This window comes from Branchiostoma lanceolatum, chromosome 16 (assembly GCF_035083965.1).
Source record: "Branchiostoma lanceolatum isolate klBraLanc5 chromosome 16, klBraLanc5.hap2, whole genome shotgun sequence".
NCBI classification, from domain to species: Eukaryota; Metazoa; Chordata; class Leptocardii; order Amphioxiformes; family Branchiostomatidae; genus Branchiostoma; species Branchiostoma lanceolatum.
The window spans coordinates 11,734,929-11,754,548 of NC_089737.1; the positions used below are offsets into that span (position 1 = coordinate 11,734,929).

The 19,620-nt window shown below is 41.8% G+C and overlaps 3 protein-coding genes across 3 annotated transcripts; all 3 read right to left on the minus strand.

Annotated features, from left to right (window-relative positions):
- Positions 1-1,131: 1,131 nt before the first annotated feature.
- Positions 1,132-4,389, minus strand: LOC136421931 (adenosine 5'-monophosphoramidase HINT1-like). Its single transcript, XM_066409522.1, has 5 exons — positions 4,257-4,389; positions 3,928-4,080; positions 3,510-3,614; positions 3,121-3,193; positions 1,132-2,599 (listed from the first exon to the last, which is right to left on the minus strand). The coding sequence occupies exons 1-5, from the start codon at positions 4,350-4,352 to the stop codon at positions 2,508-2,510; spliced, it is 519 nt and encodes a 172-aa protein (XP_066265619.1). The 5' UTR covers positions 4,353-4,389; the 3' UTR covers positions 1,132-2,507.
- A 178-nt stretch (positions 4,390-4,567) lies between these two features.
- LOC136421922 (headcase protein-like) lies at positions 4,568-10,629 on the minus strand. The gene is made up of 7 exons (XM_066409505.1): positions 10,321-10,629; positions 9,626-9,772; positions 8,454-8,555; positions 7,967-8,043; positions 7,378-7,537; positions 6,516-6,612; positions 4,568-6,298 (listed from the first exon to the last, which is right to left on the minus strand). The coding sequence occupies exons 1-7, from the start codon at positions 10,495-10,497 to the stop codon at positions 5,883-5,885; spliced, it is 1,176 nt and encodes a 391-aa protein (XP_066265602.1). The 5' UTR covers positions 10,498-10,629; the 3' UTR covers positions 4,568-5,882.
- A 992-nt stretch (positions 10,630-11,621) lies between these two features.
- On the minus strand, positions 11,622-18,051 carry LOC136422234 (uncharacterized). The gene is made up of 6 exons (XM_066409879.1): positions 17,974-18,051; positions 15,644-15,872; positions 14,750-14,869; positions 13,850-14,102; positions 12,841-13,004; positions 11,622-12,283 (listed from the first exon to the last, which is right to left on the minus strand). Exons 1-6 carry the CDS (start codon positions 18,049-18,051, stop codon positions 12,267-12,269), a joined length of 861 nt encoding a protein of 286 aa, XP_066265976.1. The 3' UTR covers positions 11,622-12,266.
- Positions 18,052-19,620: the final 1,569 nt, after the last annotated feature.

A 19,620-nucleotide genomic window follows, 5' to 3' on the forward strand; every position in this document is an offset into this window, starting at 1 on the left:
CCACGAGGAATTCTTGGCGGAAACTAAGATGCCTGGAATCTATGATTGTTAGCTTACGTGCGCCTCCAATGGTCCCTTCCCTGCCAATATTTAGCGGCTGTTTAGGTTTTGAGACAGCAACACTAATAAAGGATTCTCCTGTCATTTATTTGGTGCTTTTGCCAAGTAAAAAATAAGTCCCGTTAATTCATTCCTTAATGGCCAGCTTGCATGGCAAGTCACTATACCAAAATAAGAATGTACAGTTAAAAGTCTGAATCGCTGTTGAAAAAAGCAAAGTAACGGTATGGATTTAACAAGCTCTTCCATAAATCCTGAATACAACATGCAAAGTCATTAGATTAAGCCATAGGATTTTCGGCATAAATGCTTTCTACTTTTCAAAGTTGTATCCATGACAAAGCTGCCCCCCTCCAGAATTGGTACACAGCCTACTGTTGACTGTTGAGATAAACTTGTTTCTCTTGTTGTCAACAATTGCTCCTTTCTGTTTATCTTACATGCCAATTGGTTAATTAGCACTAATTAGCACCCAATTGCCAGGTAGTTGGCAAATAGCAGGGGACCATTCATGGCTTTGCATAAATTGATGGGATTAAGGAAAGGCTATTGTGTCCTAACAGCTCTTTTCTTGTAAACAAATGACATGGAAAATTGGCAGTTTCCTGAGGCTTTAGTGCTCCCCCACTACTGGACCTCCAAGTAGATGTGGTGTTTGTCCCTTTTACCTTCTCCAAGGTTATGTGTGTTTTGTGTGTGTGCATCTGCTTTGTGAACAACATAACTCAAGAAGTTATTGATGGATCTTTATTATATTTTGTATGTTGCAGTGATTCTGACTCATTCGTCCATTGCTGGAAATAATAGACTCTTTGAAAATTGCACTAGTATTTGGCCAGTATGCAAAGTACGTAAGATCTGCATTGATACCAGCTCTATTTCTAGTCTTTCTAGTCTACAAATTGCTGTTCTAGCCCTCTCTAAGATCTTTTGGCCTCCTTTGATAGCTGCAAAATGTGAAACATCACCCTTAACAGGGTGACCTAAATTCTTCACCTTTTAGAGGTCAGAAATCCAATATCAACAGAAGAAAACCAACCCACTCAATCATACACCACACACCACACCTGATAACAGCCATGAAGATTTATTTGATAGCGACTTAAACTGGCTTAGTTCCGCATATTCTTGGGCAGTGACCGTAAAATCTACTGATGATAGAGTCAGATCTTTTCCGACACTTGATACAGGTATTGTATAGAAAATTCTGTTTGACATAAGATCAGACAAAATACATAGTATCTAAGGCCTCCATGTCTCCTGCTGGCAGACCACAAACACAGCGGCCTTTGCAAACTTTCAAAGTGTGGTCTGCAAAGGAGGCTGGCACAAACATGTTTGTAACACAAACAGACTATACACGATTTTCTGGAACCACCCAGGGACAATATGTACCTAATCTTTTTGCTGTGGATTGCGACAAAAGATAGCGGATGCTGTCTGAAACATCTGACCATTTACAAAAGTTAAAATTTATTCAGTGGCTTGAGTAAGTTTTGTATTGAGTTTCTTGTTGTAGACAATGGTTACTCAATCCACACAACACAATCTGCAAATGAATTGATCGAACTTCCTGTCTTTGTCACCAAAGAAGTCTGGGAATTCATTGGAACCCAAGACACAAGAAATACACCAACTGTTACATGCATAGTTTACAGGCAATATAATCTCCAAGCAGATATAAGTAGCAACCTTTCTCTGACTCCTCTTTGTTTGAAATGTACAAGAGCACAGTATCATTAACAAAGAAGTTTGACACTGCAGTCTAGCCCCTCCACATCTGCTTGGCTGACTGCAAGCTAATCTGAAATCATCCTTTACAAACACAGACCTGTCCAAACACAGGTGAGCTTTTCAGGTGTACACAGACATACATATAAGTCCTCACTAATACAAAGAGCACATATTTGACTGGCAAATATGTAAGAATGATTTAGATGATGGAAGTCATGGATGATCTAACAGAGTCACACTACGAGATGATCCTCATCTTACAAGTCAACATACAGCCAAACCTGCCCAAGAAGACCACTCAGGAGCGATAAAATATGGTCTATGTGGACAGGTGGTCACTATAGACAGGACTTGTGTCAATGGGAAACATTTCTAAGGGACCACCAAAAAGTGATCACTGTATTGGCCAGTTGGTCTTTTTGTAGTGGTGGTCACTTGTACAGGTTTGACTGTATCTTACAATATATCATTCAAGACAACGGTTACCCATTGGCAAGCAACTGGATAGATTTGAAAAATGTGGCTGCAGTAACTGTTATCTTGCATATCTTACTACCTGGATGTCTAACATTCATCGGTTTACAATACATTACCCCATACCTGTGTAATGTCACCAACATTACCCCCATCAATGATGTGTTATAAACTTTACAATTTTACAGTCTTGCAGCAAGACCCTGTCAACCTTGGGTTCCCATGGTAACAGCGGAAGCCTAGCCTGGTGGCCAGCCCATCTGTCTGCCGCCCAGGACATGGACGTGTAGGTGGTACACGGACTGGGACCCGTCTTTGCCGTCATTGATGACTGAGAGGAGAACGAGAAAAAGAAGCATTACTGTAACTGTAACCGAATGACGAAATTCTTTATCCACAATTAAAGACTGACAACAGCCGACGTTTCAGTGACCGTCTGTCACCTTCTTCAGGGCAATAATGACTGGTTCTACTTCATACAGCAGCTATGTGTGAAGTGCAGTGTGAAGAATGTGGTCCCAAACGTGAGTGAGCCAAAATGTTGACTGTTGCTGTAACTCTTTGGATGTGAAAAATAACTTTTTAGTCAGTCATTTACTAGTTAAATGTTACCATTTAGTAGACAATCACAGTGAATCATAAGGAATGAATATGTCACTATTTTCATTCTGCTGGCACATTAGTCACTCCCATAAACATACACAAAGTTACAGATAAAACAACGGTTACATCTTTTCCATTATTCATATAAATGGTCTGCTTCACCAGCCAGAAATAATCAACTACAGAAATTGCAGAGTTGAATAAACAGTTCCTGACATTACTCTGCGTTTTTAGAATTTCACTACTTACCTACTCTGTACCCATTGTCCAGCCCTTCCTTCACTGCTGTCTTTCTTGCCACGTTCAGTAGGTGGCCAAGAAGCTGGAAATACAGAAAGTGTCATGCAGTACCATACATGGACACTAGGTGGCAACACTGCATGGTGAATATCTTTGCATCTTAATAATAGGGCAATACATGAGGGTGCCACAGTGATGAATTCATTACTCCAATTAATTTTGCAAGTAACCAATACATTCAGAAGCATATACACACACACATATCAAAAACATAGATCAAATCATGAACACACACACACACAAACATACACACACACCTACAGCAACACACACACACACACATGGACCAACACTGACACACACACACACACACACACAGACAAACACACAGCCCAAACCTGTGAGTCGTCGTCCTGTGCCATGCTCAGCTGTGGGATGGGTGCTCTAGGGATGACCAGGAAGTGTTTTGGTGCCTGCGGGCTCACATCACGGAAGGCAATGCACTGCAGAGGAAAACACTCACTTGGTGGTTTAATGTTCACCGTTTCCATGGTAACCACTTCACCGCAAACTTGAAACCACTGCAGAAATGCTTATTTCAACCACAGACTAAAAAACTATGAATATTTCATTTTCTCCCCACTGCAAAATAAATCAGCACAAATTCAAAAGTATCTACGGTATTTGGAAGATCACACCTTCCTCTATATCATAACATTTTTCAAAAGCAGATCTAGAGAACTTGTCATGCACACATATTCAGTGCATGGTTGTCAACACAAAAATGACAAAAAATGTCATCACTGTTGTTTTTACCTTGTCATCTTCATGTATGATGTCTGCTGGTATGGACCCATCCAGGATCTTACTGAAGATGGTCGGCTCCGGGTTCCCGTACTTCTGTCTGGCTTCGGCTGCTGCCTGGGCTTTACTCACCTCATCACAGCCATGTGATCCTGATGTACACACCTAGGTATAACATAAGTTTCCAACAAAACAGGTTTGAAAGAAGAAAAGTAAAGTTAGGTGCCACGCCCCCCTCCCCCTTGACCGAAAGCTAACTTCGAAAGCACGACTTCACATCAAAACAGGCGGTTGGCATCCTATGAAACGAGCTTAGATGAATATCTTAGTCTCGAACCTACCTGGTTAGTGAGTACAATGCGCGGTGCGAAGCTAAGTGCCGCTGCGAACTGGAAAATAAAGTTTTTCTGGCGCAAAATTCGTACCGGGACCGCCATCTTGATGATGACGTCATCACCAGCTGCACTTTGTTTTTGGCGACACCTCCAAAGCGGGGCCGCGAACTGTATGGTAAGTTTCAAAAGACGCTGGGAATTTAAAGTCACATATTCTACAAGGTATCGAACATTGAAAAAATTAACTCCACAACAACTATGTTGTAAAACATTTCTCTTTATTTTCAACACAAGGATCTTGCATATAACGTTATGTATAATATATTAACAAACTGTATGTTTATGATATTACAACAAAACAGAACATTGCATTCACCAATTTTCAATACTGTTTTCATTTTTTTATCTTTGATAAGTGATATTACAAGCCTCGACAACTGTTCTTCCTCATAACTTATCTTCGCAGCTCAAATGATAGTACAGAAATGTTCAATACAGCCGTCATCTTCACAAGGACATCATACAAATCTTACAACACAAATAAGAGTAGGTTTTGTGCAGCATTTCCAAAAAAATGACCTTAAACTTCGAGGAAAAAATTCTCTTTACTTCTGCTTTTGCTTTCTGATTGCAGTCATAAGATTTCAAACAAGTCAAAACTTTTTCTAATCAAGAAAGCAACACATTTTGAGCACTGCCATCAATACATTGATAAAGTAACACAAACTGATAGCCTTTTCTATCTGGTGGGCTTCTTTATGCTGTTTTAACCTTCTCCCTGCTGCCTACGCCCGTAACAAATACAAATCTGGTGCCAAACAGCTACCTTAGCATGCTCAAGGTTAACCCAACACCGTCATTTTCTCACTGATGTTCCATGAAACTCTTGAACTGATTCCATCCCACTTCCTGCCACCAAAGCTGTTTCTAATCAACAGTGTAAAATATTTTGGGCATTGCCATCAATAGAGTTAAATGCCAGTATCTTTTTAAAAGTTGGCCTTTTCTGAAAATATCTAATATGCAATACATGTATCATTGTTTACTGTCATAGCTCTTTGGTGGGACAAATTAGCAACAGATCGTGGCATCACAGAAAGGACTCTTAGCCATACTAGCCTTTCTGTGACGTCATAAACCATTGCTCTTTGTGAAGGATTGAGGAAATTTCCTTTCGCTGGCACTTTGCTTAACAATAACACAAAATGATATAATAGCTTTCTATGTGATGGAGTATACTTTAATGTTGGCAGTTTGGTAACAATAACACAAAATGATATAATAGCTTTCTATGTGATGGAGTATACTTTAAAGTTGGCACTTTGGTAACAATAACACAATATGACATAATAGCTTAAATCCTATGTGATGGAGTATACTTTAAGCTGTTTAAACCCAGCACAGATGTTTTCCTACCGATGTTCCATGAAACTCTTGAACTGATCCCATCCCACCTCCTGTTTCTGATTAGCAAGGAAAAACATTTTTGGCACTGCCATTAATAGATAGTAACACAATTTAACATAATTTATGGCTTTTTTCTTTGCTGTTTTAACCTTTTCCCTGCTTTCTAAGCCCATAACAAAATACAAATCTGGTGCCATTCTGGTGACAGCACTGAGACTCTTTTTCTCACTGATGTTCCATGAAACTCTTGAATTGGTCCCACCCCACCTCCTGCCACCACTCCCCCATCCTCTCAGACACGGCTGTGAGACCACAACAACCTAACGCCTTCTCGACATCGTTCACAGACTTGCACATCACGAGACCCTGTGTGCGCGCATCCGCGGAGCTTTGCTTGTCGTTTGCGTACAGGGTGTAGTCGAGGTATGTTAGCCACCCAAAGTTGATCCACCAATAGGCTGCCGTGAGTGCCAGGGGCATCGGAATGTCCTTGTCGTCATGGCTTTCTGAGATGGGTGTGTCGTCGGGTGAGGCTCTCTTGTTGCTAGGTGTGGCTGCATTGTTGCTAGGAGATCGGATGTAAGTCCCATTATTTGTCACACTTCTGGTTTCTGGCCGACCTCTTTCAGGGTTGCTTTTACCTAATGTAGCAAACAGAATAAAACTTTTTCACAATTCACAGCTATAGTGCACTACATAAAAACCTTTGTGATACAAATTCGGGATGTTAAAAAAAAACATCAATGGTAAAGAGAAAAAAATCATCTGACAGCTAACATAAGCTTGTTGTTACACAGCTGATTGACTTACTGTACTGTGCAAATTTTAATATGACAAGAAAAGTTTTCAAGTTTTCACCTGTTCCATCAGAGGTGACCTTGACACTTGGTTCCCCTGATCCATGACCTCCTATGGCACCCTGGGAAGGATTCGGGATAACCTGAATCTTAGACTCCTGTATGAAAAAATTAAAGAAAATGAAACAGCCGGTGAATTGGATGAAGCCGTGCACTCAGACCAAACCAACCAACAACGAGGGTAGAGGTCCAGCAAAAGAGTCACTTGTAGCTTCCAATGTTGTTTTCAAAGTTACTCCACAACTATCTGTTCCATATCGCTAATTCTATATTTCTCAAAAATTAGTTTCTACAGACATTTAGTGGTGTCGTGTTCGCATAATGGTTAGGGTGTTTGGCCCAGAACAAGAGGTCTTGGGTACAAATCCCCTGACATACCACTGGTGGTGTGTTCTTGGGAAAGGCACTTAACATGACTTTCCTCACTCCACCCAGGTGTAAAAAGGGGGTACCTGACTTTGGTTGGGGAGATAAAAGGCAGTGGAAGTAGAGGGATGGACTCTGCCTCCCAAAACCATACTCTAGACAGTGGATATGATAAACAATCCACCTTATTGCCTCAATAAGGCTATGGGACTGCCATTCTCTACCTAGATATATATACCTTTACGTTAAGAAAATTGATATGATCTTACACAGACTATTTACGTGCATAGTTATTCAGACTATGTCTTACCGTCAGGTACCTTGTCTTCACAGCTGTTTTCTTAAATCATCTTGATCGGGCAATGTCCGTGCCCTAGACACAGTGGATAACAGACAACTGCCCCAACAGCCTTAAATAGGCTACCTACTGATATCTTAAAAAATAATATCTTTCAGTCTGTATAATATGTCCTTAGTCATTGGCCATATCTTATTACCGTCAGGTATCTTGTCTTCATAGCATTCTTCTTAAATGGTTTTGTTGAGGCAATGTCTGTGAACTTGTGACATGACTTCTTGGCCCAGAGAATACCTGGCTTGTCTCCCTTCTTCTTCTTCTTCTTCTTCTTCTTATCTGCTATATCATCAGCGTCATGTCTACAATAATGGCATCAACAGCTTTACAATCACACCAAAAAGAAACAATTATTATAGTGGAAGGAAGAAAAAAGTTAATCCAATGACTTCTAATACCAAGCATCAATTGGTGCAAGAGGCAACGCAACCCGGATGCTTGGCCATTGGGATCTAAATCCGTGGATCTGTGAGTCGAAGTTTGATTCCAGGGTCAGGCTCAGGCCCAGCTTACACAAACATTGTGACATCTTGTGAATAAAGTCCGCCCCATGGCAAAACCAGCTTGTGTGTGGTTCAAATTTGTCCATTGTCCGTGTCAAGCTCTGAGGCCCGAATTCACTCACAGCTCTCGTTTTTTCTCGTGAGTTCTCGCACAGTTGTCATGTGACCTCGAGCCGCGATAACAATTCCGTCATATGATACGGTACCACGTCATCATGTGTGCATTACCGTAGTTTCTCTGCGTCCTTCTCAGCGCTCCAGTCCTCGTCCTTCTTCAGGTACCCCCCGCACCTGCAGATGCAGATCTTGGGAATGAAAGAAAGAAAATGATATCATCTTGAACCAGTTTAGCTCACTGGAGTGCTATTCTTCTGCTGGTGGTGACGGAAAAGACACACCCTATGCATTGTTAGAGAAATTCAACTAGGTCTTTTTGACAACCACATTATGAACAGCGAACCATGGCTTATTTCCCGTCCTAAGGACTGCGACCCAGGATTCAAACTCCCAACCTCAATTAACATTAATCCGCCGGGTTACATAAATCTGCCACTTTCTCTAGTGCAGCACCCCCAGGTATGCACAGTTTAGATATACTGTAGTGCATTATACTGGGTGACGTTGAGTTGGAGATCTGTTTGGATGTATCTTTTCAGGTTGGCGGAATATGTACCCTGGTGGAATTATGTTTGTGAATGTACCAAACTGTGACTACCTTGTAGGTGACGTCGTTGACCCGCCTGGTCCACAGGTCTCTCCGCAGCTGTTGCACCGACCAGGACTGCAGCCGGCCAAGCTGCTGGGGGCGGAAGTGGCTCTAAGATAGAAAAAAAAACATGATCAGCAAATTTGCAGAAAAACAGTTATTCAAGCAACTGGATAAAGTTTGAAAATGGTCAAATGTTTCAGGTACATGTTCTAGTTCTAGTTCAATAGTCTGTAAACCCCCTATTAGGGGTATCGCACAGACGGGGTGAGGCACAGTTGCAGTGTCCGGGCTACGGGTGTGACGACAGCAGCCTGCTCTTGAAGGTTCCCAGTGAGGGGCTGTCTACTACGTGGGCGGAGAGGTTGTTCCACTCAGGTATTGTCCTTGCAAAGTAGGCGAATTTCGCAGTGTCACACTTGGGTTGAAGGGTTCTGTACTTATGAGCGTGGTTGGCACGGGTACGTGCGTGTGCTGGGGTGAGACGAGTGGGCGGGATAGCAACAAGACCGTTTGTGATCTTGTACATCATCACTAGACGTGCGTCATGACGTCTTGTCTGGAGTGACGGCCATTTCAGGTCCTGAAGGAGCACTGTAACGCTGACATGTAGCGTCCACTACCTTTTCTTGGTGACTGGACGAGATTTTTAGACTTTTACACCTAAGACTATGAATTGATAGGTACATAAGGTGAAGACGAACTCTAGAGCCGGCCCAGCTTCTGAGGGCAGAAGTGACTCTGGGATAGATAGATAAACAACACACAGTCAGAAAAAATGATACAAGTCTGAATCTAAATAGACATCACATAAAGGGTAATGGCAGTCCCAGAACTCAGATGTCCAGGTGTCCTGGGTTCAAATCCCCTGACATGCTCGTTAACGTTGTGCCTTGGGAAAGGCAGTTCACACATGTATTTCCTCACTTCAGTCAAGTGAAAATGAGTACATGTACCTAACTTCGGTTAGGGACGTGCCTCGGATAGGACGTAAAAAAATTTATTCCCTCATTTGCGGAGAGCACACCACAAGGCGTTTAAGAGCCCATCACACTTATCAAACATAGCAGGGGTAAGTGGATGAAATGAATTTGTTTCTATATGCAGCTTGTACTGTTTTGTTATGCCATGAGGTGGTTTACTGGGTATGCAATACAAACAAACAAACAAACAAACATTACCTGCAGGTTCTTGATGATGTCGTCCTCCCAAGCCAAGAAGCAGTCCTCGTGCATGAAGACACCTTCCTTACAAGTCTTGAAGGAGCATACAACTTTCACTGCAGAAGCCAAGTCCGTCACTTCCTTGCTGTTGTCATGACGACAGCCCTGTAAACAAAAACAAACAACATTTTTCCAAGTAATTTCACGACAGGTGCAAAAGGTATCAACACAAGTTTGATAGAACGGTCGGAGATAAGCTATTTTGTCTATCTACAACCTACACTGGCTTGAGTTATGCCATGATTTTGATTTTTTTTGTCATAAAGACACTAGTAGGTTTGTATCTTTTTAACCATCATAAATTGAGAGAGGCATATACATACTACATACTAGTAACTGTCCTGGGAGAACTTTAATAGCTATCCTAACTCTATGGACCGATCCGCTGACTGTCCAAAACCGTTTATAGCAGTTCAGCCAATGATAGAATGGCAATTAGCGGTTCGGCCAATGAGAGAGCGGCTCCCGTCAGTTAAATGTTTATGTTTTTATTTTGCATTTCTATCATTTGACGGAGGTGGGCTCAGGTGAACCTCAAGTAAGTCAAGTAACACTAGACTTTCCTTTCATAGTTTTTTTCAGGCCTCATTTTCTGGACAAATCTTATATCCCCCGGGATACAACGCTAGTGCAAAAACTACTGGATTTGGTACCTTAGGTGAGCAGCAGATGTTGTGTTCGTTGGCGGTGTCCTGAGCGTCCTCTCCCGCCTGTTTCTCGCCGCGCCTCGGTGCGTGCTCTCTCCCCTCGGCCCCAACCGCCTTTGCCCTGCACATGCTTCTACTCCTGCTACGAGCCTTCCTGCCCCTCTCCTTGGCTAGATCGCGCATAACTGCGAGGAATATCTGCTGTGTAACGCTGCCAATGCCGGCTAAATTATGCCCAGTTCATATCACCTGGCGCAACAGATCATCAGCTGGCGCGTTGAAACCGCGTAACGTTAGTCGCGCATTCTATTCCGCGGATTCCATTCGAACTTCCCCACGGTCTCACAGCGACGGCTAGCGTGTACTTTAAGTATTGCAGGAACACAGGCGTCAGTGTTATTCAACGTTTGGCAGTTGGCACTCGGCACTGATTAAAAATACATCAACTTATATCCAATCTCGTCGAATAGGGTACGAATAAGTCTTGAGTGATCACTAACTATGCTACAAGCTATGGAAAGGGCGTACTGTCCGCGAACGGTCTCACAGCGACGTCTATCATGTATTATTAGTATTGCAGTTGTTGGCAGGTAAGACTGCAGTAATGCTAAGACTTAATAGAGGTCGCTGTTGTACGGTCCGTATATTGATCAGAAAACGCTTATGCATGTAACGTTAGCAATGCGCACTTCACTGAATGAAGAAACCTATAGATGCAAATTCCACATCCAGATTTGCTCATGATATGCGAATTAAAAACAAAATGGGATTCCATTGTTTTTAACAAGTGACCTCCATCCCCACCCTTGACCTAGCTAGCTCGGTGCCCTTTCCTTCCGCCTATCTGTAAGGAATTGATCCGCCAGAAATCTTCAGTAGCAGTTGGATTAGATAAGCACACTAAGTCCGGAAGATATTCTCTAAGTAACAAAACAAAATCCCTATGTGTTTGTCCTTTAAATGTTATCGACAATTTAACATGTTTAGATAATCTAAATGATCGTCATCTGAGCAGGGCTTTAATAGATCATGTACCGTATTTTTGATCTCCAAGTAGATCTATAACGTCAGGTTGCGAAGACCGTATCCAACTGGCAGAAGAGCCAGTTGGATATGGTCTTCACAACCTATAGATCAGCTTGGAGATTATTTTAGTGTATCTTTTCCAGCATAATTCAGACACAACAATTCTGCTAAGTGGTATTATGAATAAAGACTTCAAGAATGATACGCGTGTGTATACAAAGGAACGGGAGGAACTATGGTGCTAAGGTAAGGTACACAAACAGCATACCAGAAAACAGCAATGGGCTACTCTGAGCACGTTTTATTTCAAACATATTGCCTACACAAACTGAACAAACACTCGCGATCACCGATAAGTGCGTAGTATTTAAAGGCTCTCAAATTCTCTGTGGAAAATCCAACGTAGATATACCTTATGACAATTCGGAAAAGCACTCAACAACGCAAGCAAAAAATGTAATAATTTCTTCCTCCAAACTAGTCCAACTTACAAACGAGCAAACAAACAAACAACTACATGAAGATGTACAAAAAGATTAGAATTCACTTGTAGGAAGTTATTTTTGCTTGAATAGCCTGTCGTTTGGTTGTTCTACAAAAGTGCTGCCAGGACTCTCACGACTACATGCACCCATGTAACGTTAGTACATTATATTTCATAAACGAAGGGTCAAAATCATCACACGTGCACCACCCAGCACCAAGAAAGAAATATCAAGCACTCGCGAAGATAGTTATCCCATAGCGTTTACAAACAAGTTCAACGACAAGTGTCCGTGAAGATATAAATCTCCCCAAGAGGGTTCACAATTATGTTTAAAAATCATGCCTGGATGATCGTTCTACAACTTAAAACTATATTCCGTCTGATCCTTGTTCATTTGGACCATTCCGGACTACCTTCCGGATTACATCGTTGTTCATTCCTAGTCCGGGCCCGTATCTGTAAAAGATATCAAAGAAAAACACTGTTTACTTTTTCTTTCTCTTATGTCAACCGAACAGCGGTTTCAAGCATACTGTGTTTAATTCCTAAAGTAGCTACTTGATGTAAACATGTATATATATCACAACACTCAACCTATTTTTAACGTTTCTTCTTCTTCTTCTTTATCATTACATGTTTAACCTCAGGCAGAGGACTCCGAGCACAATACGCCAGGACAAGAGACTGTATGGTGTATTTTCGACCGTACAACAACCACTAAGTGAGGTGAAATGAACGATAGATGATTTCACAGTTTCAGCAACCGTAGCATGCATGGTATTGCGCTTGAGTGATACCTCTCAGTTGTACAGAACATACTGTTCAGTCTGTTAATTGACCGGATCTTACTAACGCTTACTTCCTCTAAGTTGAAGGAGGTAGGAAATATCTGTACCGTTCTGATTATTCAAATGAAGGAAAAGTCTTTTACATTCGTACACCCTTCCTCTCTTGAAGGAGGTAGGAAATACCTGTACTGTTCGAAATGTTCAAATGAAGGAGAAGCCTCTTACACTCGTAAACCCTGACCTCGCACATCATGAGGGACCGGTTGGGTCCGGGCAGGAGCACCATGACGTAACGGCCGGGCGTCCCGCCACAGTCTATGACCCACGTCAGCGTGTCTTCGTAGTCCGCGCCAAAGTTTCCACCGCACTGAGACATCTCCCCGACGTCACTGCAAATATTCGGATCGCGAAAGCAAGAATGAGAAGCTTTGAGTCCTAAACTGTAGTCATTTTATCATCTTCACATAGCGCTTATTATGGCATTCACACAAGCATACACACACACACACACACACACACACACACACACACACACACACACACACACACACACACACACACGCTCACGCACACACGCAATCATACATACATACATATACATACCACACACGCAAATACACATACAAACACACACGCACGCACATATGCGCGTTAGAAATAAATTCTGTATCTTACCTTGAACCCTACCAGTCTCTCTTTGCGTATTACGTCATAACAACGCCAAAATTACAGGAGTGATTAAGATGTACATCACCCCCTACAAATTTGGTGATCATACACCATACCGTTTGGAAGTAATGAGGGGGGGGGGCAATGATCCCCCGTCCCAGAAAACCAAAAAAGCCCAGTTTAGATATTACAGTAATCTGACATGTCCATTTAATCTCTTTATGTTTTATGACACGATTACTCTATTGTTGATTTGATTATGTTATGTTATTTTGACCTTGGTTTTATGATTTAGTATTAATTAATTTACAATTATTTTACTGGGTGTAACAGCTTTTAATTTTTGTTAGTAATGAAAACAACTTTTCAAGTGTTATTTCATTTTGCTCATCTGTTATTCTGTATTTTGTACTGTGTTGAATTTGTGTTTCATGCTTTACGTTCGTTTATTTATTTACTGTGATGTTAATGTTGATCAGTTGTGATTATCTATTTTATTTTGTGTACATTGCAAGAGCCAATTGTTGGCAGAAAGCAAATAAAGTTCATTATGTCGTTAACCTACCTGCTGTTACCGACCATGATGTTGAATGGGTTGATCATCTCCGGGTAACGGTCATTGTTGTAGACTTTTACCTCTCCAATGGCGTAGCTTTCCTCCAGGTCTACATACCACCAGACGTCGGGACCGGCGTTGGTGTACGAACAGCTGCCCTGGTGGTAGTCGGGGTGGACGTTTCCGTCCACCGCGAGCCCGGCCTCGGAACGGTACTTCGTCCGGTACTGGCGGGCGTGCTTGTGTTCGGCCAGGTTGCGCGCTGTGGAAGTTGACACATGTAGACGTATATTACCTTCGCCGAGAAGGTTATGTTTTGCACAGCGTTCGTGTGTGTGTGTCTCTGTCGATCTGTCTTTATGTCACGGTCAACACAGTGGGCGTGTTTCGCTGTGAAAGTTGACACAGACATGTGTGTGTGTGTCTGTGGTAGACTACGCTTCATCTACATTTACACCCAGAAAAAAGCTGTAGTCAATTAAAGAAGTAGACTACGATGTGTAGTACTACACTCAAAAGAACAAGACAGTGTAAACTGGGCATTAGGTAAGTAGACTGCGATATGTAGTACTACAGTTAAAAGAACAAGTGGAAAGTGGGCCAGAGCTGTGATTCAAAAGGCATACGTAGGGAAAGCGAGATTTGAGCATGGCAAAATTTCCAGCTTCAAATAAAAAGTGATGGAGGTCGAGGTGGAAAATTAATCTACCACGACAGGTATGTGCAAGGAAAAGGCGAAGGGTGGAATTCACAGTAGAACCAGCCAAACTCATTCAGGTTGGTACATTTTTGTGATCTATATGAATCTATATAAAAACATCAGACGACAACGGGTGTGTTTTAGATTTCCCGTTGTACCGAACGATCAGGGTTTTATACAAGTTAATACACGGGGTGTATCCGTCATACCGTGGTAGCTAGTTCCGCTCCTCAACCCGTTGACAGTCCTCTGTACGTCCGATATGGCCGACAGGAGTCTCCCCGCCAAATCATCGTCAACGCATGAACCTGCAGAGGTGGCGTAGGGGTCTGGAGGACACGCAAACGGGATCTTATGTTACGTTGATGAAGGTTAGACATCCAGGTAATAAGATACACCAAAAATAGATACTCAAGCAACTAATAACTGGATAATGTTTTGAAACAGTCAGATCTTTCAGACAGCTTCCGCTGTCTTTCGTCAGTGACTAAGGATAGGACTGGGATCTTATGTTGTTGTTTTTTTCCCATAAAAAACAACTTTATTCAGTAAATGAGTAAATAGATAAACATGCACCATGCAGGACGTCTTTACAATAGCACATGGAAATGGTAAGATAACATTAACTGTTATATAAAGCAATAGAATCATCTTAAAGTTTTCTTACCCTTTAAATGGTTTGTCATTTAAGGTACAGCTGAAGGGTGGCTGAGGAGTTTTGGGGTGTTATTGAAAAAACCCTTTATAAACCTTCCTCAACCTTAAATTTTTTCAGGTAGTACCTTATAGCAAAGTGATAATTTATGCAAATTAGTATGACGTCATGATTACGTCATCAAGAGTTATAGGGCCACGCCCAGTTTTAGAAAAAAGGCTCTCCTTGGCTTGTACTTCGATGTTTATCAATATTACTTTGCAGGAATGTACATGATAGTAATACATCAAGGATTATGTGAGGCTACGTTTATATTTTGAAATTACGACTTTTGGTGAATTTTTATTGTTATTTTTTATTAAAAACATCTAAGACTAAGGGATAATCGTCATCAGCTGTTTCAAAATGATTTTCCAGAACCGTCAAAGGCGAAGAATTTTGAACTCACTGGAAACGCCCATCTGTTCGAGTTCTTCTTCAAGTGCCCAGTCAGCTTGCACCTCATTGGTTCCGTCAACTTGCGCCTTATTGGTTCCGTCAACTTGCACCTCATTGGTCACCTGTTCCAGCATATTGTTTGCTTCCATCAACGACTTCTCACATTTCTTGTAGCTGGCCTCCAGTTGGTTCACCTCCTTCTTTAGGCTCGCGTGGGAGGTTTGTGAGGCAATGTCGTTCTAGCAAAAGATGATTAAGATGGTTTGATGAGGAGGCCGTACGATACGTACACACGCACGTACACACACGCGCACAGGCTCTCTCTCTCTCTCTCTCTCTCCTTCTCTCTCTCTTTCTCACACACACACGCACTCGCTCTCCCCTCTCTCACGCGCACACACACACAAACATGCACGCACACACACACACAAACACAAACACACACAAACAAACACACACTCACAAGCATTAGTGCTATTACAAGGTGATCAGTGTTATGATATGATATTTATTGTATTGCATTTGGAAATTGATGGCTTCGGGCAAATCGCTTACAAGAGCACTGCTTGCAATGGGAAATTACAAGTCCTACTCTCTTAGAAAGCGTATTACAAAAACTTCCTGAAATATATTCGTTAAAACAAATTGACTTTATAGCTTTCCAGATCGTTCGAATTGTTAGTACAAACGACATATAGCCCAATCTCACTGGACCCGCGGTACGTTGGCGACCCTGCTGCGTCCTAAATTGGATTTGCCTTACCTTTGGCTTTATTGAGAAATATCCTTTATAATTATATACAAGATAAGTTCCCTAGTTTTAGATAGGTAAACAGCACTGAAAAAGTCCTATTCATTATGGAACTGAACAAACCATGTATTACAAGTTCCATATCCACATACATCTACAATTGCCTTATACGAAGCGAGAAGAAGTCGAACTTGTAAATAATAGACAAGTATAGCTTAGTCCTATTAGACGTAGTAAGATATTACCTTCTATTACGTTATATTATCACCACTGCATGTATTCCTTTGCTTATCACCATGACCTGTACTTAGCTTGTTTAAGCATAGATGTACAATAAAGGTCTTTCATTCATTATGACATGCAAAACGCAAAAGTATGACTAAAAAGACAACAAAACACAAAAAAGATTAAAAAGATTCGTTTTTTTATCGATGAAACTCGTTGAGCGAGCTGTCAAATCACCCTGCCACAGCGAGGCCGCTAACGCGCCGCGGGTCCAGTTAGATAGAGGCTTTCGCAGTTTACATCGGCAGAACCTATAGCTAATGCAATCACCCACACAAAGTCATTGACAGGCCATTGACATGTAACATAAGGAAATCTGTGGCAATAGAATTACTTCACATCACAGGTGCAAGATTGCTCTAGTGTTTGTTTGCTGGTTGGTTGGTTGGTTGGTTGGTTGGTTGGTTTCTATGGAACTGTATCTTTTCCCAATTATCTGAATTCTAAAGCTTTGAAGTTGTTAATTACTAACAGACCGATGACGTCATGGTAGGTGCGAATATGGAAAAACAAGCTTGGATATTTCCAGCGTTTCCACAAATTACAAAAAAAGAACTATGCAAATGAAGAGGACAGCAAAGAAAACTTGTGCAAATCGCGCATGTAAAAAAAAACATCAATATTTTTTTACACACTCAACTGTAAAAGCAATCCCAAACCATCCACACACGACAAATTGTTAAGCATACATTTGTAACTATGAACGTTCCTCATATATTAGACTAAGTGTACTCGTCTAGGACCTAGAGCAGATTAAAAAGTTGTCTACAATTGTTGTCAAGTAGATCGGAGTAGTTACCATGCGTTGTATCTTATACAATAGTCTTTGTTACAGTTTTGTTCCGTATACCCGGTAAAGCTCGCAACACGACTGTTTTGTACGCAAGACTTTCATACCCGGTAAACCGCCATATGGCGTAACACATCAGGTTTGTACTGAACAGTACAAGCGGTATATCCAGACAGATAATTTGATCCACTCACACCGGGAAGGACCACTACTCTTTTTTTTATTAGCGTGTTGGGTTCTTTTACGTGCTCGAGGTGTGGCTCTCCTCAAACACGGGACTTCCATTTAACGTCCTTTCCGAGGAGCGCCCCTAACCGATGCTCATTTTCTCCTGAGTGAAGTGGGGAAAGTCGTCAACGTGCCTTTCCCAAGGGCAAAACGTCAACGAGACAAACCAGGGGACCCCGGATTTGAACCCAGGACCTCTGGGTTCTGGGCCAAACACTCTATCACTGCGCCACGTGACGCCACATATAGTTCTATATATGAATATCATAGAATAATGACTACTTACTCCTGAAGGTGCAGATGTAACGAGTGATGCTGCGTGGCAAACCAGAAACGCGACCCAGAGAACTCGGCAGTCAGGCATGGTGTCCAGGAGCGTTGTACAAGACGAAATCGAGCTGTTCTTCTGCGTTAAATCAAGTCACACGGTAATTAGAATGAAATGCTTAGAAGAGAAACTGCGCCTAGCCTCCATTGCTAGCCTCCATAGCAGGCTCTCTGTAATCTCCAAGCAGATCTATAGGTTGCGAAGACCGTATCAAACTGGCAGAAGAAGTACGTTTTGCAAGTTCCTTCTTCCAGTTGGATACGGTCTTTGCAATCCATTGGGGCTGGTTGGAGGCTAGGCTCTCTGGGCCTTAGGCCTAATGGTTACGGGCTAACTGCACAAACGACCCAGTACAAAAAGAAGTCATCAGCAAAAAGTGTATTAGAAGCACACAAAAAAAGGCCCAGAGAGTCTGCTATGGAGGCTGCTCCCTCTGGCCGTTATAAGACAAAATAGAAAAAAATGAACTAAGAAAATGGTAGCTAAAGAAAACAGCCGAAGGGATCCTGCAATGGAGGCCAAACAGCGCCTTGGCAAGCCGGCATTGCGCTATCCGTGCTTCATCCTCAGTCCAAGGCTGCATGCCCGCTTTTACAGACTAAGGACAACCAAAGGCACACGCGGTAAGAATGAAATGCTTAGAAGAGATACAGACTGATCTACATGCTGTAATTTTGTCACAATCATGTTAGACAAAATTTGCAAAAAGACAACATTTTGGCATGCTCCAATTTGAATGCTATACCTAGCTCACCTGTAGGGTACCCAGGTACTGTCCCCAACACATGCAAGACTGGGTTCTCAAGTGAGGCTGCTCGGTTGAGTCCGTCCAACTGATGGCTCAACTGAACTGAGACGTCCTTGAAAGCTAAACCTTGTTACTTCTGACAAAGCAGGTTGTAATTTGTTTTTTTGTTGTTGCTTCTGTTCTTCTGCTCACTTCAGTTCATCGAACTGATGACAGCTGAATTTCAAAGGGCTCTGACGTCATAAAGAACCAGTCATTTCGAGATCTGACAAAACAGGATATAATTACTAGGAGAAAAAAAATCTTGCGTGAAAACGTTGTAGAATCGTTTTCCAACATGTTCTCATCAGTCTGTCGCAATAGAAAAAGTGATAGGATTATAAACAGAACCACCAAACCTAACGTGATGCATAGGTCCTCTTTATGATGACACTCTGCATAATTGTAACAGTGTAAAAGCATAAAAAAAGAAGAACCTACCGACCTTTTTTTTGTCAGAAACACATTATCGATTTCCTAGGTCTAATTGATTCAAGGCGACAGTTTTGCTGGACATTCTTCAGGCGAAATCTAATCTTCAACCAGAAATTAAGGACAACAGAGTTTAATTAGAAAAATAAGACCTAATTGAATTTTGTCCAAGTAATGAGCGTTCGACCTTGGCGTGTTCAATCAGAGGGACAATAGGCTAACTAACATGCTGTAACCGCCACCTTCAAAGCAGAAATTAGCGGCAGTGAAGATTGGTTTTCTTACACGTATACTGTTAACTTTACCTAGCTTTCAGACGAACTGAAGAGCACACGGATGAAGGCAAAAGAAGTAGAAAATACGTTAGGTGAACTTTAAGTCAGTCC